The sequence below is a fragment of the Dermacentor silvarum genome, chromosome 4 (genome assembly GCF_013339745.2).
Source record: "Dermacentor silvarum isolate Dsil-2018 chromosome 4, BIME_Dsil_1.4, whole genome shotgun sequence".
NCBI lineage: Eukaryota > Metazoa > Arthropoda > Arachnida > Ixodida > Ixodidae > Dermacentor > Dermacentor silvarum.
In genome coordinates, this window is record NC_051157.2 from 83,782,485 (window position 1) to 83,797,255 (window position 14,771).

At 44.1% G+C, this 14,771-nt stretch overlaps 1 protein-coding gene across 1 annotated transcript in view; it reads right to left on the minus strand.

The window, feature by feature from the left end:
- The window catches only part of LOC119450321 (histone-lysine N-methyltransferase SETDB1-like), a 119,197-nt gene that overhangs the window by 3,831 nt on the left and 100,595 nt on the right, over nucleotides 1-14,771 (minus strand). The window contains 6 exon segments of the mRNA XM_049665796.1: nucleotides 2,501-2,589; nucleotides 4,610-4,776; nucleotides 5,383-5,451; nucleotides 8,264-8,502; nucleotides 9,005-9,070; nucleotides 11,830-11,957. Coding sequence (XP_049521753.1) covers nucleotides 2,501-2,589; nucleotides 4,610-4,776; nucleotides 5,383-5,451; nucleotides 8,264-8,502; nucleotides 9,005-9,070; nucleotides 11,830-11,957 — 758 coding nt within the window.

Below are 14,771 nucleotides of genomic sequence, written 5' to 3' on the forward strand. Positions count from 1 at the left end.
TTTGCATGATTTTTTTTTAGTATTTATTACTGCAGGGAATTATGTAACAAAACGCAACAGTGGAAGTTTGCTTAGGGCACGTAGGAGGCAAAAATAAATGTATCGGAGGGCCAAGTGGTGCACATACAATTTTGACAGCCAATGGAATAAAAGTAATTTTCTTATTAGGCGTGCATAGTCATGACAGACTAATCGTTGTCGGGCGCATTGTCAGGGGTGAAACTGTCCAAAGTCATTTTGGTGCAATTTCTGGAGCAGATCAAAATACGTTTTAGAGCAGACAAAATAGCATATTGGAGCAATTTGGAGGAAATAAAATTTCATTTTGAAGCAGTTTGGAGCACGTCAATCTGAATTTTGGTGGAATAATGTAATACGGCAGTGTACTTCGAAACCACGACGAGACACAGAATAAACAAACGTGAAGCGAGTAGTAGAAGCGCGCTTTGTATACTTTAGCTGTACTAGAATATGGAATGGTGGGTCGAGCGGCGGCTCGGCGCATGCTTTCCTCTAAAGCCGGAAACATCGGTTGCACAACGATCAAACTATATATTCCCGCGCTTACGCTCAAGACGATAGCGGAAAATGTTCTCAAATTATGCGGTCCAATCGATGCTGTAACATAACTTCTAGGTCAACAAATGTCACCGCAGACCAAGAGAGCCTCAATCAACCCTGGGCTGGTATAATGTAAAACTACTGCAGTCTGTTTTGTTCCGATAGCAATTATATGGACACTACAAGCGCATTTCTGGTGTCGCCGTCGCCATATGGTTCCATACAAAGTCCAGAGGCGATAACATCATCACCACGTGCCGTATACTGCATGTGCGAGTGAAAGCATGAGGGTGAGCCGACGATGGCGGCTCAATCTCGCGCATGCGAGGGACGAAGCACACCGTCTTCCATCGCGTGCACGACACTGGGGGGAACGGTCGTTCTACTCCGGCGGCTGCTGCGTATGGTGCGGCCGCGCGGGCTCTATCTAGAAAGCGATATACGATAGGGACCTAGGGCGAGTGCTGATAGCTTTGTGTGCGCTGTTTTTCGTCGCTTAGTTCACGTTGAAGCGAGGCAGCAAGCACAAAGGTGAATTCGCTGACTGCTGCAGTCACGCTTGCTCACTCAGAGTTTTCACAGAGAGTTTCTACGGTAATCGAGTGAGATGTGTTCATGTTTGCTTGTGCGCGCGTGACACCATGCTTGCTAATTTAGTTAGTGTGCCAATGCTTACAAGTTTATACGGCCGACAAAACTATTATTCTTACTTTGTATAGCTGTCCACTAATTTGCTTTCGCAATCGATGCTTCGCCTTTCGGGCGATACTGCGACTTTTTATTCCAAATCCACCTTTAGCCCTTCGTGATAGGCCAAAATGGCTCACGTCTCACCCATATGGGCATAAAAACAGATTGGAATAGTTTTATGTTATACCGGCCTTGGGGGACAGAGACGCCCGCCAGCTTCACCCGCTGCAGTGCATGCATCCAAAAAATCTAGTTCGCTCGCAGCGCTCTCAGCCTGCTTTTTTGTTGTCTTGCACCTCAACTAGGGAGCGCTAGCTGCGCCGCTCAGCCCACTCAACCGTACCCTAGTACTTTCTAAACACAGCTGCCCTAGCCGTCCCGACAGCATCAACAACAGCCGGCAGTGGCCGCGCGCGCGCTAGCCGAAAGCGCCGAAAAGTCCATTGTTATAAGCGCGAAAATTACGAGAAATTCTGCGGGAGGTGCCATCACACGGTGTGCGTAATGTGAATGGCTGCGCTCTTCTTCGGAGAACGAATCCGCTCGCTGTTCGCGGCCACTGACGAAGCCGTTCTGGCGCAGCAAGGCACAATTTTGGTCAATTTTCTGTGTTTGGCGCAGGATTATGCGTCTGTATCAAAAATGCGCAATTGGCACAGGAGTCCCACCCCTGATTGTGTATGCCCATTGTATGCGCTAAGTCATTTTCATATGCTCACATCTCCTTATTTTTTTCTACGATTTCCGCTTTCGTACAGTGTAGAGTATACAACCAGACAGGAACCGGACAATTACTCTGGTTAACCTCAGCCTTTCGTCGCATATATTTCTCCTCTACGAACATTTTATTGCATCCATATCTTCGTGGGCACAATACAGTTTAATCAAAAATAAGAATGCTATACACACAATACAGAAATACAGGACACTGCTTCCAGAGGAATACTTCTTTGAGTATAAAAGGAAGTTCATCAGATTCAAGTTTTTTACAATTTGAGCACTTCAGTTAACAGTGTCAACGTTTCAACATGCTATTTTCAGCTCGAAAACATGGCAAGAAAAGTTGAGATGATGCACAATGTGCATGCTTTCACTTCGTTTTACTTCATTAAATCCACAATTCTTAGCATCAGGAAACATCTCTACGTAAAAATGACACTTGACAGTGATAGTGTCCCATAGTAATATGTAATTGGAGCCATCTGTAGTGGGCTGAAAGTTTGAATGGAATGTACATGCTTGTGCTTACCTGGCAGCAAAGAATGCAACCCAGGGGAACCTCAAGTCATGGGTGTCAACAAACACATTCTGGACATAGACGTTTGGGGAGCAGCTATGCTGTAAAAAAGAAAAAAGAGAGTAACTGAAGTAGACCCACAGCCACTCACTTGAACGCAAGCTTTCTAATGAAATAACACTTGTCATCTACGTGCACATATCAATCACCCAGATGTATGCGAATGCATCAGAATTCAGAATTTCAATCGCAGAATAGTTAAACATGCTCACATGGCCATCAACTTCATATATGCTTGGAATGCAAATCTCTGAGGTTTAATGTTAAACTGAGTTGATATGTTTACCTGAACTACATATTTCTTTCACATGAACACTGGCTATGTGGAGCATGTTTCTCTGCCAAGGCAGAAACAGACAGTTCAGAAACTCGCCTTTTCAAAGACACACCGTTACAGTGGGCACGGATCAGGAATTGCGCAAGCATGCCCAGAGTGTTCGCCTATTTGCATTGAGAGTCAACTAGACAGACACAGCTTGATTTGGCCGTGGTTGTCACCTTGCAGAACCTCCAATTTATTTGCCGTCATTCATTCCATACGCCTGCCACAAGCAAATGAAACATGCCCTATGCAGGCATTTATGTGTGTCCACATATAGCACAGCTATGCATCTTTCATGTCGATTCTGCATGGGTCTTCCTCACCAAGACTGTCAAAATACACGGCTTCTTTTCTTCCAAACTGTAGTATGTAAATTTAATTATTTAAATTGCAAAAGTGCAGAAATTGAGGTGGAGAAGGGGTTTACATTCAGTGTGGCTGCATGTGTAACCCCTGGGAAGACAGTTTGGGAGTGCCTGAGTAGACGTTGACACCTCTTTGGACTGACAGGCATTCGCAATGCAACGAAAATCTATGCAACATGGAATGAGCACTGACAGAATGCACTGTTCCTTTTGCTGCATCTGCTTCTGCTGAATTGAAGGTGGACCAATAAAGGTGGATTGAAGTGATATCCCCAAAAGTGATCAGTCAATGCTTCTGGCACTGATAATTTTGACAGTAGGCAGTTGGAAAGGTATTTTGTATTGTTAGTCTATACAGCCACTGAGCAATTTTTCTGGACAGCACTATCACTTGCCACACCAGTACAGTTTCCAATCAACCAATCAACCATATAACGGCAACCGAAATTTCAAATGCTGTACAATGCCTTGGTTCATTTTTCAGACATGATCCCTGCAAAAGGCGTTGCAAACATATGGCTGTCAACAAAGTTGCCTCCGTATTAGGGCTGTCAGCCATACCCTTGCTCTTGTTGGCAAGGCAGTTTATCAGCTTTACAGGAGCTGTTCAGCCACTGCCAAGAGATCGAAACTGTCTCTGCCGAAAACAGCAACTTTCAGTCATTTAATTATAAATTACTACTAGGGGTGTGCGAATATAAAAATTTCAATTTCGAAGTAAATTTGAATAACGAAAACCAAGTGCAAATCAAATCAAATATTTCTCGAATGTGAATACCATTTGTTTTTCAAAAATGCAATTTTTTTCACCAACCAGACTGGCATCACAATTATATGTGACGAACAAACATGGAATACCCCTTCGGCCTTGGCTATCATGAAACTTAAAGTATATATTTCACTAAAGCACAACACTGCGAATAAGTCTGTTAGCAATTCTTCTTTCTGGCACTGTACAAAGCAACAGAATTATTTCTTCCCTTGAAACATTCTTTTTAAACTGCCAGATTATTTAAAACATTTTCACAATCTCCTCCATGCCTGAAGAATTGGTCAGCAACAGTATAAATTTTCTTGCTTGCATAGTTTGAACAAGGATACCGCAGCAGTGCTGACTGGCAATCTAAATAATAATGTAATAGCCAGCAGCTCATTTTTTATCAGTTTCATGCAGGAACCCCTTTTGTGGAACATCCATTGAAATTGCCACATCAAGCATGTGGTCAGGATGGGCAGCAGAAATGCTACAAGATGTGAACACAGAGCTGACAGCAAGTGTGGCAGCCTGCCCGTTTTATTTTTTCATCATGTTCAGAGCCAGGATGTTATTGATCAAGAATGCAATTCAAGGCAAGAAGCTTTCATTCGACTCACGTTTAGGTAGCGGCCTATGTTGCCACAGTTCTTTGCATCCATGATGTAGCAGAACTCCTCATTGAAAAAGCTACGTGTTGATGGGAGTTTTGGAGGCTGAGAATCTCCCCCGCTGCTAGGGCCGTCTAGAGGTCCCGCAGTAGGCTTGGCAATGACGCCTTTGTTGCCTGATGTCAAGATAAAAGACAACAAAACCAAGTAAGACAATTGGAAGGAATTTAAATGAAGTGAAGCACATCATAGAGAAGTACTGACACAAAATTTTTGTCTTGCTTTTTTTTTTAGCTTTATTGGATAGCTGTCGACTCCAGCTGCTAGGCTAGGTCTAGGCATAAACATTCTCTATCAATGTTACTCCCACGTTACACAGTTGTTGAATACATAAAGTATCAACAGGACAGACAGCAGGGAAGTTGTGGTACCAAACAATGCTGTTCTTGCTTGAAAGTGCCATGTTTGACATTGCATTGCACAAAAGCAAGAGTACTGCCAAAAGTGCCATCTGAGGACATTAGTAGTGCCTCACGTATACTGCCTCTCTGCATATACGCTAAGATGCTTTTAGCAAATCCATGCGCACGATAAAGTAGCAAACATACAGCGGAATAGCAATCGTAAGCTATGATAATCTATACATAATTCATTTATTGCTAAACGTTTCATGAATTATTTGATGAATGTAATGTAATGGTAGATATGTCAAATAAAAAACCCCCAAGTCCTTAAACCAGCATGTATGTTACTGTTCTACATTTGCTGCCATAAAAACTCACCTGTCTGTTTCTTTTGCTTCTTTGTAGGCTTTCCGTTTTCAGACTTTGTGCTGGACTGACTTTCCTCACCTGGAGAAAATTAAACAGTGATGTGGTTCAGTCAATACTTGCATACCCTACAAGAGAAACTCAACATAAAGAAACATTGTATGTAATGATGTAAGTGTAAATAAATCAAAATGCTTCAATATTTTCCACAATATAGACGCATGTGCTTATAACGAATATCGAATATTGTAATCACATTCGATGGCGTATGGCAACAGCACAAAAACTCCTGGACATCTCAAGCCCTGAAGAACTAACGAACAAGCACATTTATGCTTCTTCACACATGGGTGAACTGACGGTACCTTAGAGCAGGGAGGACACGCACTTAATACCTAGCTTGGCAAGCATGCTGGAAGTGTAATTTAGCTTATCAGATCGTCTAATGTACTTTAAGAAGTTTCCAAAGTGTGCATCAGCAGCACCGACCTTGCTTGTATGAAACAATCAAAATACTGATACAGATAACTTGCATTAATTCGACCCTGATGAGACTAACAAAATTGATAGAATTATCTGGCAAGTTGGATTAAACAACAGCCAGAAAAAAACGCCAATGCACGCTGCTGATTCATTTGGCAATATCTTCTCAATTCTAAGATGCCCCTCAGTTGAAGCAGCACCCACTTTCTTTCTGTTCAAAGTAGAAAAATAGAGTAGAAATTACATTAAAGCTCGTAAACAAAGTAAAAATTTAACGCGCACACATTTTTTATCAAGAAAAGTGTTGAATGCTCTGATTCTGGCACTAACAAAAGGGTGAAACCAGCTAACTTTACCTTCATGATCATCATCATCAGCCTATATTTTATGTCCACTGCAGGACGAAGGCCTCTCCCTGCGATCTCCAATTACCCCTGTCTTGCGCTAGCGTATTCCAACTTGTGCCTGCAAATTTCCTAACTTCATCATCCCATCTGGTTTTCTGCCGACCTCGACTGCGCTTCCCTTCTCTTGGTATCCATTCTGTAACCCTAATGGTCCACCGGTTATCCATCCTACGCATTACATGGCCTGCCCAGCTCCATTTCTTCCGCTTAATGTCAACTAGAATATTGGCTATCCCCGTTTGTTCTCTGATCCACACCGCTCTCTTCCCGTCTCTTAACGTTAGTCCTAAGATTTTTCGTTCCATCGCTCTTTGTGCGGTCCTTAACTTGTTCTCGAGCTTCTTTGTTAACCTCCAAGTTTCTGCCCCATATGTAAGCGCCGGTAGAATGCAATGATTGTACACTTTTCTTTTCAACGACAGTGGTAAGCTCCCAGTCAGGATTTGGTAATGCCTGCCGTATGCACTCAACCCAATTTTATTCTTCTGTAAATTTCTTTCTCGTGATCAGGGTCCCCTGTGAGTAATTGACCTAGATAAACATACTCCTTTACAGACTCTAGAGGCTGACTGGCGATCCTGAATTCTTGTTCCCTTGCCAGGCTATTGAACATTATCTTTGTCTTCTGCATATTCATCTTCAACCCAATTCTTACACTTTCTTGATTAAGGTCCTCAATCATTTCTTGTAATTCGTCTCCATTGTTGCTCAATAGAACAATGTCATCTGCAAACCGAAGGTTGCTGAGATATTCGCCGTTTATCCTCACTCCTAAGCCTTCCCAGTCTAAGGGCTTGAATACTTCTTCTAAGCATGCAGTGAATAGCATTGGAGAGATTGTGTCTCCTTGCCTGACCCCTTTCTTGATAAGCAACTTTCTACTTTTCTTGTGGAGAAACTTTACCTTCACAAAATCGATATTGGCATTTGATGTCCATCGACACCTCTCAAAGAGCACTTTATTGCTGTATATGAACCACAACATGTTCTCTGTACGCTCCATTGCATTTTTAATATTTTGATATTCTGGATTTATCAAAGGACTTTGCAACAGTCTTAAACGAGATGGTGGCCTACGCCTAGACTAACCACTCAGTTAGTTCATCCTGTGACTCATGACAGTTCTCTGAAATGCCAGAAACGTGATGCAATTTGTTGTCGCTAGCACAACATGTAAAATAACTTATCGTTTGAATGAGCTCTTCTAAGCGAAGACTGAAAGCGTTGCGTCGTCATCATTGCACTACACGAGAACTACTTCTGCTGCCATTTTGTGATGGTAATGGTGATGGCACTGGCTATGCTGGCTTTGGTGATAGGCTGTTGCGAATGCAGTTTTGGTTTCCTATACAGCTGCACTGTGCAGGCAATTTTCTGACTGATGTCCTGGGGGAAAAAAGCGTGCATTAGTATCGGGTAAATACTGTGATCCTTCATTCGAAACTTTGGTCCCATAGGCACTGGCCAGGAACTTTGGTTGGAATCGAATTAACTGTAGACGAGTTATTGGCAGTCTACTGCAGCATTGCTCAAATATTTCTGCAGAAGTTTACTGACTGATTGGTTTCAATGTCAAAACCTAACACAGGGGCTACGAGAGATATTGCAGTGGAGGGCTTCTGGTTAACTGAAACCACCCAGAGTTCATTCATAATGTGCACATAAATTTAAGTAGTGCACGAGTGCCTTTGCGTTCCAGGTCTATCGGAATGCAGCCAGTAGGGTGAACCAAACCTGTTACCGGGTGCTCGACAGGAGAATGGAATAGTCAATGAGTTACCACGGTGACTGCAAATTTTTTTTCCTCTCCCCCTTTTCCTTCTATAAAATGTTTCATGAGACTTACCCCGAAGCAGTTCAGAACATTTTTGAGAAAACACAACCCTGCACATTATCACACTGATTACTGGTAATACAAATTCACTGAAAATGACCACACACAGGTACCATTTGTCATTTTGCACAAAGAGCATGTGCGTTCAAAGAATGATTTGCGCACAAACCTGCTGCATCAGATGGCTTGTCTTCTGTGCTCTTCGAGTCACTTGACTCGTCATCTCCAGACTTCTCAGGTGAGTTTTGCCGACTTGTTTTTCTCTTTGCATCCTCCTCTTTCTCGGTGCCATTAACTTTCTGCGCTTCATCATTACTTGTGCTGTCTTCATCATCATTCGCCTTGCTGTCAGAGGAGTCCTCAGCCAGCGGTGGCACCCTCTGCTTTCGTACCCTTGTACTTCGTTTCCTGGAGTGACACAAAACAAATGGAGCACACATGGAACAATGTATAAAGAAATACCGACTACAAAGATGTGTCACATTGGTACTGATTGATTAATTGATTGACTGATTGGATTTAGCATCTCAAAGTGGCATGAGGGCAATGCGAGTGGCAGCTGAGAAATGAACTCTGAACTTCGTACTCGGCAGGAGAAGACCATTACAACCGTTCATCATTTCTAGCCACCAATGCTTGTTTACAAGATGCTAGCTAAGAACTGTTTTACAATGACCCAGAGAACGCCACAAGAGATACAATTTAGCTTTTCAGAAACACATAAAGCCACAGTCTGAACAGTGTGAACTGGTAGCTCAACAATGCTGGCAATTTTAACAATTGTTTCTTTGTAAAGGAATATTTCTTCCAATCAACACTCACCCTATGTTGCAATTCAAAGAGTAATACCACCTGCATGCTTAAGACACGAGATAATTAAGATGATACTGCATGAGGTCACAACACTTACCTAGGAATGTCAGCACCACCAGAGTCGTAGTCAGAATCAGATAAGCCTTCAAGGGCCTCTTCCTCACTGAAAGTATAGGAGGTAAAGTTATAAAGAATGTAAGAAATGTTCAACCAACAAGCACAGCAATAAATAAGCAGCTGTGCTGACCCATTTCGCAATGAAAGCAAAGAGCTGAGACAATGTTTTAAGATGACTTAAGCTGCAGGCGCCAACCGATATTTTGGACAACTTTGCAGCACCATCACTCTCACCCAATGGAGTGTGTATAAGGATGACAGATATTTCGGATGCCTTACAGCAAGTCATTCTATATTTTGGACTCCGCTTTCACGACTGCATGCTAATTCGGCCACTAAGATGTGCAAAATGTTTACATTTTTGCCGTAGCCTACTGACTCCATGTTTATGAGAAGCAAACGCCTTTGCAAATTCTTGCTGTTAACCCTTTGAGGTCCGAAACTTTTACCCAATTTCCGGCCGTTCCAGTCCAAAACTATATCACTAGTTTTGGGAACCACCGTGCAAGAAAAACTTGTAGGATCTATATTATTGCAGTTGCTTTCTGTGCCCAAGACTCTCAGCAATATTTGGGCAGCGTGTGGAAGCGTTCAAAGCACTTTCCTGGGTGCAGTCCTTGATTATTGTAGCAAATTTTGCAGAAAAAAACTTTCTTTCCTGCCCCCTTTGGTTTTGTGGTCACTGCAAACAGCGCAGTCTTTGCCGCTTCGGCCGGGGATCTTGTAGATGAAATGGGGCTTTCCATCCAGCCTTTCTTCGCAGTCCAAACATGCAGATGGGCCCCGCTTCTTAGCGCAAGCCCTTACATCACCCACCAGATGCTCGATCAGGTTCCGGCGGTACTGAAGGTGTCGCTGCTCTTTCTGTCCCTGCTTCAGCTGCTGGATCCTCATCAAAATTAAACTGTGTACAATTGAAACTTCAAGAAGCCAAAAAAAAAAAAAAAAGATTTCTCCACTATTTCATCAACTTGCGGAAAAATGCATAGCTTGCACAGTAGTGATCAGCCCTGTCAACTGCACCCATACTTTCGGTGTATAGTCCCATATCACCACGAGCTTCTTCATTGCCGATGTCTTTCTTCCCACTTGCTTCTTTCGTAGACTGATACTTGTTCAACCAGGCAAGCGTCACGTACGAGATTCCTTGTCGATAAGCAGCCACATCACCTTTTTTTTTTTTTTTTAGCTTTTTCTTGAGCTGCTGTAGCATTTGTTTTCTATTCGTTATCCCGGTCCTAGCTAGCAATACCCACTGCGATAGAACTCTTCAGCAAGCACTGGGAACGTGTAAAATCTGTCCGCATAAAGATGATAGCCACTACCCCGCACAGCTTGCTGCACTTTCTGCAGCAGGTGAAGAACAATCCTGCATGTGAAAGGGGGCTCGGGACGGCAGAGGCTATCAGTCGTTGTGTTACCGTAATAAGGCTCAAATGCAGAAATGTAGCCTGTTAGGCAGTCAGCAAGTGCATAAACGTGCATGCCCCATTTTGTTACCTTCTGAGGATTGAACACTCGAATGAGACTCTGGCCTTGAAGCCTACGGCGCTTTCACCTATGCAAATTTTGGGGCCAGCGATGAAATGCTCTCCGATTTTTGCATCAATGTAAAGCACAACATCCCTGACCTTGTTTCCACGAGTTGGCCGACCTGAAGAGGCATCTGAACTTGGAGCAACGTGTAGCATCCATAAGATTTGAAGAAACATATTCTGTTGGATAACGTGCTGGCAGAAATGAGTCTTCTTGAGGAGGTCCTTGCTGAAGTACTTCTTCAGTTCAGGCTTGGGATTCAAGGCCATGCTGATGATTACCCCTAGGAAGGCTTTGAATTCTTCTAAAGACAACTTCCCAGTCCTTCCAAATCGAGCACTTTGGAACGATGCCAGCACTCGAGATTTTTTCACATGTATAGCGGTTTGTTCCACGCTCTATTTCCTCAATCAACTGGTCTGTGAAGAACAGCTGAAAGTAGTCCAACTCACAGTTTAGATTGGAAGCGCTTGCTTGAGATCCCAGGTTCCTGACAGTGAAGAAAAGAAGGGCAAAGTCTGGAAAATTATCCATGTAGGCTTGCCAGCCTGTTGCACGTGGTCGTGTGTTACGAGAGCCGCCGTCTCCAGCGTAGTCTTCTTTGTTGCTGGCTTCTGTAGAATCACTATCTCCATCACCTGACGGAGGCACATAGTTCTCTTCCTCACTAAAATTGTCTTCACTTTAGCTAAAAGCTTTGGAATTATCGCCGTAGAAGACACTCGGCTAAAAGGCGGCCATGATTTGCTGCAAGCGGCGCGAAAACAGAGCCACTGAGCACTCGAATAATCCAAGGCTCTGAACTGCGTAAGCACTGCCATCTAGGTAAAAAAAAAGCGAAGCTCAAGTAAAAGAAGTTCACCTACTCTTTAAGAGATGGTGCATCATGCATAGTGAGAGAAAACATGGGCAATTCAACCACAGAAAAAAGCTTGTCGGGCAGTGCCAGACAGCAGGCCGGTACGGCCGTGTTGCATTGTCCGGAGGGGCTTGACAATGGACCGCAAAGGGTTAAGTTTTAGCAGCAGATGCTGCAAGTGATTGTATGCAGTGCCACTCCACAGCCCCTCGAAAAACAAAAATAAATGCAGCGACTTAATATCAGACAAGCAAGTACACAAGCTATACAACTATAATGACGAGATAACATTTACAGCACCAAAGTTTACAGGCCGCACACTTGCAACAAGTAGGGTAGTGCTGCTCACTTACAAGTGTCAACATAATAAACCAAGGAGATAACCTGCACTGCAAGTGCCTCAGACTTACTCTACACTCTTGTCGGAGTCATCATCTGAAGCTGGGACGACATCGCTTTCGTAGCCCTCCTTCTGCTTTTCCACAACTTCAATGTGGTCTAGTTCAGCCAGGTACTCATCTCCATACTGGTTGCCATCCTGCACAAGGCATCCAAACATACATGATTATCTAGTGCCTAACCTCAAATGGGGTCCACACACCCTTTCCTGTCTAAGAGAACCATGGGGCCACATTTAGTAACCCTCTCTGTTGCAGCTGAGTGATTGGAAGGCCAGGTAAATACATCTGCTCCAAATACGCTGTGAAGCATGCCTCTCTAGGAATTGTTTTAAAAATTTCCCGATGCATTATAACAGCTGCAAACACTGATGACCTAAAGAAATGCAGTAATGCCACGCTGTTTTTAGTTCACATTTAAAATCGGTTCCAATTCAGTTTGCCTGTTAACCTATGCAGAAATACTTTAAGGGCTCCTCAGAATGTCCTGTGAAAAATTTTATTCTGTACATTGGAAGGCATAACCATCCTCTTTGCATTCTAATGAAAGAATTTTTCAAAAAGTTTTAATAATAGCAGCGTTAGAAGAAGCAAATGAAGTGTTGCAAGGTGATGGTTCAAGAAAGCGAGCTACCCTCTCTGCAGCAAAAGCTCTAACTGCCTTGACCAGAGAGAGAGAAACGAGAAGGGAAAGGTAGGGAGGTTAACCAAGGACGTGCCCGGTTGGCCACCCTACGCTTGGGGAGAGGGAAGGGGGAAGAATACATAAGGAGCGAGAATATAAATAATCATAAAGAGTCAGTCATTCACACAGTCAGTCGCAGAGGAGGGTTCACTGTCACAAGCGTTCACACAGTCCAGTGTCCTTCAAGAAGTGAAGAAGAGCTTTTGTGGCCTTTCGCATGCAAGAATGCATTCCTCTGACAGCACTCTGCTATCTAACATGCTGAGTTGAGCTTGAAGAATCCGTCGTTGGGTGTCAAAAGCTGGGCAATGACACAGAAGGTGCTCCAGCGTCTCATTGCACCCACATGAATTGCATGCCACAATGTTAGCCATTCCTATTAGGAATGAATAGGAATCTGTAAACGCGACGCCCAACCACATGCGACACAGTAAAGTTGCTTCGCTACAGGAGAGTCCATGTGGCAGGCGAAGTTGCAATTTAGGGTCAAGAGAATGCAAGTGTGAGTTGCTGAAACCTGGTGAATTCCATCTTAGAAGTGTAATGTGGCGAGCAAGTGATTGAAGTTGCCGCGCAGCATCCATCCTTGAGAGTGGTATAGGCACTCGCTGATGTTTTTGATGAGCCGAGCGAGCGGCTTCATCGGCGCTGTCGTTGCCACCAATTCCGCAGTGGCTCGGCAACCACTGAAATACGATGTCGTGTCCTTTCTCGATCGCGTGGTGATGAGCTTGCCGTATTTCGTACACTAGCTGTTCGTGTAACTCGTGACGTAGGGCAAACTGCAGAATTTGTAGGGCTGCTTTCGAATTGCAGAAAATGGCCCAACGATTTGGTGGTTGCTGGAGCACGTAATGGATTGCACCTTGAAGAGCCGCAAGTTCTGCTGCTGTCGACGTGGTGTTGTGAGAGTATTTAAATTGCAAAGAGACGGCGTCCGATGGAACAACCACTGCTCCGGTAGAGCTGTTGGAATTGGTGGAACCGTCCGTGTAAATATGTATTCGGTCAAGATAAGACTCGTGTAGGCAAAGCAGGGACAACTGCTTCAGGGGTAAGGGTGACAGGTCTGATTTCTTTGCAATCTCAGGAACAGAGAGGCACACGTGAATTTGCCGGAGACACGACAATGCCGATGTTGGGTGTTTTACAGGCTTGAAGCCAGAAGGTATCGACTCGTGTTGCCTCGTCACAATACTACAGTACGTTGCCTGTGGTCGTTGCGCTGGCAAACCGGCTAAATGGTGGGATAGCAGTCGTGAAAGGTGTCGAATGTGCGTTCTTAGCGTCTCTGCGACGATATGGGTGGTGATCGGGTGCGCCCGTGCAATGACAATGTCCCGAGATGTTCTTCGACAGCTGCGACATCTCGGGAGGCCAAGACATGTCCGAAGTGCTTGGGCTTGTACGCTCTGTAGTGCAAGGAGATTAGTCTTGCATGTGTTCGACAAGACTGGAAGACTGTAGCGAAGAAATCCGGGAAATAGTGCCGTGTATAGCTGTAACATAGAGCGCACGGATGGTCCCCACGATTTTCCAGCTATGAGCTCAAACATATTCTCAATACAAATGAGTTTTTTCTTCATGTAGGAGACATGGGGACTCCAGGTGAGGTTTCGATCCACAATAACGCCTAAAAATCTGTGAGTTTTCTTATATGCAATTGAGCGGCCCTCGATGTACACCGGGTAGAAATACATCGGTTTTCGTGTAAATGCCACTAGTGCACATTTTTCCGTAGATATTGTCAGACCTTTTCGGCGAAGGTATGCCACTGTCAGGGTTGCTGCTTTCTGTATTCTAGCGCGCACTTGTGGTTGTGTCACGCCGGACGCCCAGATGCAAATATCGTCTGCGTAGAGCGAGATATTTGCGGTCTGTGGTAGCGTTTCGGTAAGCCCCACTAGAACGAGGTTGAAAAGAGTCGGACTCAACACTCCGCCTTGTGGGACACCACGACTGGAAATATATCTATTTGTCGGGCCATCTTCTGTAAGAACAAACACCGATCTCCTTGAGAGATAGCTCCTAATCCATCTGAAAACGTGGCCTCCAAGTTCTGCAGCCTCAAGAGCTTGTAGAATGACTTCGTGGGTTACGTTGTCGTAGGCACTTTTTACGTCTAAGAAGAGTGCCACAGAGAGACGCTTCATAGCTTTTTGTTGCTGCACGGAGGTCACAAGATCAATGACGTCTATTGAAGACCGTCCACGTCGAAAACCAGCCATAGCATCAGGGTAGATGTTATAGTATTCAAGGTACCACTCCA